Source organism: Lipophrys pholis (genome assembly GCF_963383615.2).
Source record: "Lipophrys pholis genome assembly, chromosome: 21".
Classification (NCBI taxonomy): domain Eukaryota; kingdom Metazoa; phylum Chordata; class Actinopteri; order Blenniiformes; family Blenniidae; genus Lipophrys; species Lipophrys pholis.
The window spans coordinates 715,020-723,958 of record NC_137649.1 but is presented as its reverse complement, the minus strand read 5'-3'; the positions used below and the strand labels follow the sequence as shown (position 1 = coordinate 723,958).

The window sequence follows — 8,939 nt, the reverse complement described above, 5'->3', positions numbered from 1 at the left end:
CTCTCTTCTATTCCTCTCTCTCTCTCTCTCCCTCTTCTATTCCTCTCTCTCTCTCTCTTCTATTCCTCTCTCTCTCCCTCTTCTATTCCTCTCTCTCTCTCTTCTATTCCTCTCTCTCTCTCTCCCTCTTCTATTCCTCTCTCTCTCTCTTCTATTCCTCTCTCTCTCCCTCTTCTATTCCTCTCTCTCTCTCTCCCTCTTCTATTCCTCTCTCTCTCTCTTCTATTCCTCTCTCTCTCTCTCCCTCTTCTATTCCTCTCTCTCCCTCTTCTATTCCTCTCTCTCTCCCTCTTCTATTCCTCTCTCTCCCTGTCCTATCCCATGTACTTCTCCCCCCAACCGGTCAAGGTGGATGCCCCCCCCCCCCCCCCCCCTTCCAGAGTCTAGGCTCCGCCCCCTTTCTTCCTGAAGAGGGACTTCTTATGAACTGTTCTTCCTGAGAGGGAGTTCTTCCTGGTTTCCTCTGTTGCTTGTTCCTTCTGCTGCTCTGGAAGGTTTAGTTGGGTTCTGTTGTTCTCTATCATTGTAAGAGGTTCTGGCAGGTTTAGTTGGGTTCTGTTGTTCTCTATCATTGTAAGAGGTTCTGGAAGGTTTAGTTGGGTTCTGTTGTTCTCTATCATTGTAAGAGGTTCTGGAAGGTTTAGTTGGGTTCTGTTGTTCTCTATCATTGTAAGAGGTTCTGGAAGGTTTAGTTGGGTTCTGTTGTTCTCTATCATTGTAAGAGGTTCTGGAAGGTTTAGTTGGGTTCTGTTGTTCTCTATCATTGTAAGAGGTTCTGGAAGGTTTAGTTGGGTTCTGTTGTTCTCTATCATTGTAAGAGGTTCTGGAAGGTTTAGTTGGGTTCTGTTGTTCTCTTATCATTGTAAGAGGTTCTGGAAGGTTTAGTTGGGTTCTGTTGTTCTCTATCATTGTAAGAGGTTCTGGAAGGTTTAGTTGGGTTCTGTTGTTCTCTATCATTGTAAGAGGTTCTGAGATGTTTGTTGATGTGATTTAGCGCTTTACAAATAAAGTTGAATTGAATTGAATTGAAATGCCGACGGCATCTTCTAATCTCCTTAAGAGTATATTATGATGGACAGTATCAAATGCAGTACTAAGGTCCAGAAGAAGTAAAGCAGATAGAAGAGCTCTATCTGAGGCCGTTAGAAGGTCATTAGTAACGTAGCTAGATGGTAGTGTGGGATCTTTATCTGGTTTTAGAAGAAGACTGATATTTGCACAGTTCATATGTTGGGGAATGTTTAAGATTCTTTAATCTCCTCAATTATTCTGAAAAAAAATAGGTGAGAGTAAAGACCATAATTCTTTGTAAAATTCAGCGGGGTATCCATCAGGTCCTGGAGCTTTACCATCAGGTCCTGGAGTTTTACCATGAGGTCCTGGAGCTTTACCGTCAGGTCCTGGAGCTTTATCATCAGGTCCTGGAGCCTTACCATCAGGTCCTGGAGCTTTACCATCAGGTCCTGGAGTTTACCGTCAGGTCCTGGAGCTTTACCGTCAGGTCCTGGAGCTTTACCATCAGGTCCTGGAGTTTACCGTCAGGTCCTGGAGCTTTACCGTCAGGTCCTGGAGCTTTACCATCAGGTCCTAGAGCTTTACCATCAGGTCCTGGAGCTTTACCACCAGGTCCTGGAGCTTTACCACCAGGTCCTGGAGCTTTACCGTCAGGTCCTGGAGCTTTACCATCAGGTCCTAGAGCTTTACCATCAGGTCCTGGAGTTTTACCATGAGGTCCTGGAGCTTTACCGTCAGGTCCTGGAGCTTTACCATCAGGTCCTGGAGCCTTACCGTCAGGTCCTTGAGCTTTACCGTCAGGTCCTGGAGCTTTACCGTCAGGTCCTGGAGCTTTACCGTCAGGTCCTAGAGCTTTACCATCAGGTCCTGGAGCTTTACCACCAGGTCCTGGAGCTTTACCATCAGGTCCTGGAGCTTTACCGTCAGGTCCTGGAGCTTTACCATCAGGTCCTAGAGCTTTACCATCAGGTCCTGGAGCTTTACCACCAGGTCCTGGAGCTTTACCATCGGGTCCTGGAGCTTTACCATCAGGTCCTGGGGCTTTACCATCAGGTCCTGGAGCTTTACCGTCAGGTCCTGGAGCTTTACCATCAGGTCCTGGAGCTTTACCATCAGCCATGTGCTGGAGAGTTTCCTGCAGTTCTTCTACTGAGATGGAAGCTTCAAGGCCCTGGATCTGTTGGTCTTTTAATTCCAGGAGGTCAACTGTGCTCAGAAAGTCTATTTCAGATTGTTAGTCTGTGAAGAGTAAAGTTTTTTGTAAAATTCTCTGAAGGTATTGTATATTTCTTGAGGGTTAAAAGTGATTTTACCATTTTAAGTTTGGACTCAGGGGACTGGACAGTTTTCTTTATTTCCTTTTAACTGATTGGCTCAGAGTTTGCTGGATTTATTACCATGTTCTAAGTTCTCCCAGCGTAGTCTCTGTAGTTGAAATTGTGTTTTATGTTCGATTATTTTTATTCAAATCTATTTTTAATTTCCTTAGTTCCATCAATAGGCGCTTGTCTTTGCAGGCAGCATGAGCTGTCTCCATGGTTTGGATTTTATCTTCCAGGTCTTTCTCCTTTATTTTGTCCTCTTTGTTCTTGTATGAGGAGTAAGAAATGATTGTACCTCTCATGAAGACTCTAGCGCCTCCCATAGGACACAGGGAGAGACACCAGGCAGGTCTAGCGCCTCCCAGAGGACACAGGGAGAGACACCAGGCAGGTCTAGCACCTCCCAGAGGACACAGGGAGAGACACCAGGCAGGTCTAGCACCTCCCAGAGGACACAGGGAGAGACACCAGACAGGTCATTTGTTTCTAAAAAGAGTGTCCATTGTTTTTTAAAGAATGTGAGGAAGTCTGGACCCTTGAGCAGTGGTGTGTTAAATCTCCATTGTCTGATAGGAGGGTGATTGTTCTAGTAGTGACTGTCATAGTGACAGGTCAAAGGTCAAAGGTCACTGATAGTGATGGGGTGAATCTGTGTGTCCAGGATGTCTTTAATCACTGATTTACTTACCAGAAAGTAATCTAACCCTGAATAGGATTGGTGCACTGCTGAGTACAAGGTGTACTCTTTAAGAGAGGGATGAGAGGTGAGCCAAGCGTCTCAAAGACCATAGTCACTCATGTACTGCTGGACTAGATCTATTGATTAGTGACCATAGTCACTCATGTACTGCTGGACTAGATCTATTGATTAGTGACCATAGTCACTCATGTACTGCTGGACTAGATCTATTGATTAGTGACCATAGTCACTCATGTACTGCTGGACTAGATCTATTGATTAGTGACCATAGTCACTCATGTACCGCTGGACTAGATCTATTGATTAGTGACCGTAGTCACTCATGTACCGCTGGACTAGATCTATTGATTAGTGACCGTAGTCACTCATGTACCGCTGGACTAGATCTATTGATTAGTGACCATAGTCACTCATGTACTGCTGGACTAGATCTATTGATTAGTGACCATAGTCACTCATGTACTGCTGGACTAGATCTATTGATTAGTGACCGTAGTCACTCATGTACCGCTGGACTAGATCTATTGATTAGTGACCGTAGTCACTCATGTACTGCTGGACTAGATCTATTGATTAGTGACCATAGTCACTCATGTACCGCTGGACTATATCAGTGGATTCCCAGTGTCGGTGTTTACTGCCTTACTACCTCTGTGTACTTGTGGACTGAGGACCTTGTTGAGGACTCCTCCCACTATCAGTGTTTGGTCAGAGTGTGGTGAGAGGGTGAAGAAGTTGTGATAGAAGGAGGGTCATCAACATTTGGGCCGTAGATGTTTGTGATCCACATCTCTATGTTCTGAAGAGAGATGTGAAGAATTATAAATCTTCCCTCTGGATCTGTGATTGTGTCTTTACAAGACAATTATATTTTATTGATGATTAATGTAGCTCCGCCTCTCTGCTGGGAGTTCTACCAAGCTGAGTGTGTGTGAGGGAACTGTGGTGAAATCAGTCAGTGATGTCCTGTGGTAGGTGTGTGTGTCTCTGGTAATAGGACAATGTCTCTTGTAATAAGACAATGTCTCTTGTAATAAGACAATGTCTCTTGTAACAAGACAATGTCTCTTGTAATAAGACAATGTCTCTTGTAACAAGACAATGTCTCTTGTAATAAGACAATGTCTCTTGTAACAAGACAATGTCTCTTGTAACAAGACAATGTCTCTTGTAATAAGACAATGTCTCTTGTAACAAGACAATGTCTCTTGTAACAAGACAATGTCTCTTGTAATAAGACAATGTCTCTTGTAACAAGACAATGTCTCTTGTAACAAGACAATGTCTCTTGTAATAAGACAATGTCTCTTGTAACAAGACAATGTCTCTTGTAATAAGACAATGTCTGCCTGGAGTTTGTTTAAGTGTTTGAAAACGTTTTGTCTTTTTATTTGCGTGTCCATTCCTCGTACACTCCAGGGGACAAACCTGAACCTGTTCCTAGCTACACTCATCTTCTTGGTGGGTTCTCTAATGCTGTGTGTGTGTGTGTGTGTGTGTGTGTGTGTGTGTGTGTGTGTGTGTGTGTGTGTGTGTGTGTGTGTGTGTGTGTGTGTGTGTGTGTGTGTGTGTGTGTGTGTGTGTGTGTGTGTGCATATATCTGTGCGTGTGTTTGTAGGATCCCTAAGTCACACTGGCTATTCAAACAGAGTGTGTGTCTGCCAATATATGAGTGTGTGATATGGTGACAGCTGGATTGTGATGTGGAGGTTTTAATGTGGTGAAAACAGAAACCCACAGAAAAGTGAGAAACCAGAAACAGAAAAAGAACCAATTCAAACCCAGAGGGGACATTTAGTGGAGACGTAACGAGGCTTTTTTTTTTTTTTCCCTTTTTTACATCCCAGCGCTGACGGTGCAAGTCCAGGATAATTATTACTATAACAATATAGTAAACATCGTGTACATTAATGATGGAAAATATTACATGCTTTAATAGAGGTTGTTCATGATGTTCACTGATGTTACTGTTAAATACTTACCTGGACCTGAGTACACCTGTGATGTGTGTGTTAGAGTGGTTATACTCAGTGTGTGAGGACCATCAGTAGAGCCAGGGGGGGACGGCGGGGTCCTGGAACAGCTGGCCGTTGACATACAGCCTGTCCACTGTGAGGACGGCTCGGGATCCCTCTTGATGCGCTGACTCCAGCCTCAGTCCGTCCTTGTCCAGCATTTTGCTGGACAGTCCTCTCCAGGCTGCGCTCCTCCCTTTTGCTGCTGCACCTTTTCCTCCCACTCCACCTTCTCTGGACATGATGGATCCAGCACTCTGTGAACAAGCAGCTTCTTCAGCAAGGACCTTTAGTGGACGGTGTCAATGACTGTCCTCTGGACATCTGTCCAGTCAGCAGTCTCCCCCATGATTGTGTCCCCTCCTGACCCAGACTGAGACATTTAAAGGCTCAGGGAACCTTTGCAGGGGTTTGGACTTCATCAGCTGATGAGGGTGAGACACCAGGACTTTACAAAAGATTCTCATTTTCTGAGAAACTGAATTTTGGGTTTTCACTCTGTAAGACATCGTCAACATTTCAAGAAATAAAGGCTTAAATATCTCACTCTGTGTCATGAGCCTCCATCATATCTGGGTTTGACTTTCTGAAAAGAGTGATAACAAATAGCGAACATTTTCATGATATCATTTCTTGAGCTGTACCTGTACTGTGTGTAGTAGATGATATTTGACAGTACGGCGGTACAGCGATACACACCTAAAACCTCTTCTGTCAGTTTGACGGTGTTGAGCAGGAGCTGCACATCCCACAGCTGGACTTCATCATTTAACTTCTGTTTTGTGAATCTCTTCTGTTGCTCATGTTTGTGGACCTGATGATGGATGGTCTCTGGTGTGGCGGTGATGCGTGTGATCACTTCCTCCACCACGCTGCAACGCCACGAGAACACGTCTCATTGTGGTTGACTCAGACATCCGTCCAATCACTGCAAAGCAAACTAAGGCGTGAACAAGATGTTTCCAGCAGATCTTCTCTTGAAGAGACCTCCAGCTCCACCTGCAGGCTGCACAGTAGCACCCTCCAGACTGACTCAGTAAATCAGAAACTACCTTCTCCATTTATACAGTACAACAGTACAACACTCCACTACTCCCCAACTATCCTCACCTTCAGAGCAAGTCATTCTCAGTACTTCAGTGTATTCTTGTGTATTTGATGTCAACATCAGCTGCAGTGAAGCACAGCCTGAATCGCTGAATCAGTGCCAGCGTGTCTGTTTCCTCCAGGAAACATAGGACGTCCCCGAGGAGGTACTTTGTACCTGATGAAGAAGTACTGCTGTGAAGCTGGAAGGTCCTGAACCAGCAGTGGCAGAGAGGCCTTCAGGGACCCAGGTGTGACCAGCAGTGACCAGGTGTGACAAGCAGTGACCAGCGCTGACCAGGTGTGACCAGCAGTGACCAGGTGTGACAAGCAGTGACCAGCGCTGACCAGGTGTGACCAGCAGTGACCAGGTGTGACCAGCAGTGACCAGCAGTAACCAGGTGTGACCAGCAGTGACCAGCAGTAACTAGCAGTGACCAGCAGTAACCAGCAGTGACCAGCAGTAACCAGCAGTAACCAGCAGTGGTGTTTCTACATGCAGGAAGTTGGACGAGCTGCCCGGACGTCTGGTCCTGTAACTCCGACGGTCCAGCCAGGATCCTCCTCCCAGACCAGCAGCTTCTTTTGTTGCTGGTGGAACAAAGGCACCACACCATCTTGTGGTCAAAAGTGGTATGACAAGAGAGGATATCACAAGGCTCGAGGTTTAACAAAGCATAGCATGTAGCATAGCATGTAGCATAGCACAAAGCATAGCAGTGCTGTATTGATTGCATTGCTTTATTCATGTTATTTGTGAAGAAGGAATAAAACGTGATCTGGTGGAGGCGGTTCAGACGAGGCCTTGCCAAAGAGCACTTATTGAGCGGTTTGTCTTCACTCTAACAAATGATTTGTGAGATTAAACCAGAATCATTCTCTTAACCTGACATTAGATGATCATTTGTTCTTTAACAGCTACACCAAAACACTGGACCTTTAAGATAAATTAACAATAAATCTCGTAACAACACTTCTATGCTACTGAAGCGACCAAATCCAAAGTCCAGAACCTGAACAGCCTTTTTCACACAACACAGCGGCTCCTCTGTCATTTGGCATTTTATAGACAATGTAATACAACCATGGGTTTTTACAATCTATGCATTTACATAATATTTGATATAATTTGCACACAGAATCATTGAGTGACTCCTCAAATATATACTCTGTTTAGAAAGTAAACAAACAACCTGGTTAACCCTTTTTTCCCTTAAACCTTTATGAAGTGAAGCGTCACATGTTTATTCCCTTCAGTCAGGACGGAGTTACAGGTGGAGGTCTGGTCCTGCCTCGTCTGGGATGAAGGCACCGACCAGCGATGAATCAACTGTGTTCTGAAGAGTAACATAAAAAGTATAAAACTTTGATTTCATCACATACTTTGAAATGTACACAATGAACCAGTGTTCCATGGGTATCAGGGACATTTCTGTCTCACAGGGCCTTTTTGTTTTCAGGGCCTCCGACCACACAGGTGTTCCACTGCACGTCGGTACGAATCCAGACATTCCCTTTACATTAGGCTGGAGCTGTGAGGGTGGGGGTGGGGTGGGGGTTGGTTGGTTGGGGGGTCATGCAGGACAAAAAGCTCTGCTTTTAAAAGCAGGCAGTGTTTCAGTCCCTGTGGTAGGGTCTTCTCTAGACGGTACTCTCCACCACCCAGTCAGTGCTGTCCAGAGTCCCCTTGCTGCCGCCAGTGTCCCCGTCCCCGTCCCCCTCACGCTGCTGCAGCATGCCGTTGACCGACAGGCTTCTCTTACTCCAGATGCTGCTGATCCTTCGAGGTTTGCTGTAAAGTTGAGAGGCGCCGGCGCCCCTCACAGCTCCCATGTCGAAGGACTGGCTCCTTTTTGGCTTGGTGTCCAGCATGAGGAGCCGGCTGAGGCCAGAGTCCAGCGTCCGGCCCAGCAGTGGCTGCCTGTCTGTGTGGGGCTTGGCCGACGCTGCTGAAGCTGTTGTAGTGCCACCAGGGGCCACGGTGTCACCGCGCTGACCCCCCCTGAGCTCCAGTGAAGTGAAGGCTCCGAGGAGGTGATCCAGGTTGGGCCGGTTCCTGGAATGAGCCGACTTCCAAATGTTGGCAAGAGTGCTGTTGGGGCTGTAGGAGCCCCCGTCTGCCGTGGACCCCGAGGAATTGGACGAGGACGTGAGGCTACTCTGAAGAGAACCACACTTGAACTCCACGAGCTCATCCTGCAGAATCACCTTGGCCTTGACCTTGGCCTCAGGCCAGGGCTGAGACGGAGGCAGGAGGAGCCCGTTCTGCCCGAGTCGCCCGCCGTTGGTTTGAGAGTGTGTGTCGCTGACGCTGGTCAGCTTCCCCACCGGACCCTCCACGTCCGCAGCTTTGTAACGCACCATGAGGATGACGATGAAGACCAGCAGGGTGGCCACGATGACGCCCCCCACCACCAGGATCATGGAGCCCCCCAGCAGCTGGCCGGGCAGCGACTGACAGAGGGGGTAGTCGTCCTCGGTGAAGAAGTGAGTGCAGCCCACCACGTTGGTGGCGGTGAGCGTGGTGGCGGTGTCGTCCCAGGCGGCCAGAACACACAGGTCATAGCGGGACCCCGACACCAGGTTGGTCACCAGGAAGGCTTTGCTGGAGGCCGGGATCATCCTGAAGACACAGACAGAGGGACGTTAGTGATACAACCAGCAGCTGACACTCAGCCAATCACAGGACACCACCACCCACAACCCCTCATGTCTCCACCCAAACCAGCTCACACGTGTTTGAAAACCTCTGGAGGACAGAGAGAGCCCTCCTTCCCTAAACCACTTTCTCTTCCATTTCAA

General features: G+C 47.1%; 1 protein-coding gene across 2 annotated transcripts in view; it reads right to left on the bottom strand.

Moving 5' to 3' along the window:
* Positions 1–6,836: 6,836 nt before the first annotated feature.
* lrfn2b (leucine rich repeat and fibronectin type III domain containing 2b) overlaps positions 6,837–8,939 on the bottom strand; it is a 31,363-nt gene continuing 29,260 nt past the window's right edge. Inside the window, exon 4 of one of the 2 annotated variants that reach the window (XM_080490769.1) lies at positions 6,837–8,760. In XM_080490769.1, the coding sequence (XP_080346895.1) occupies positions 7,779–8,760 (982 nt within the window). In that variant the 3' untranslated portion in view covers positions 6,837–7,778. The remainder of the gene's footprint in view (positions 8,761–8,939) is intronic. The other variant, XM_080490768.1, reaches the window with a different exon arrangement.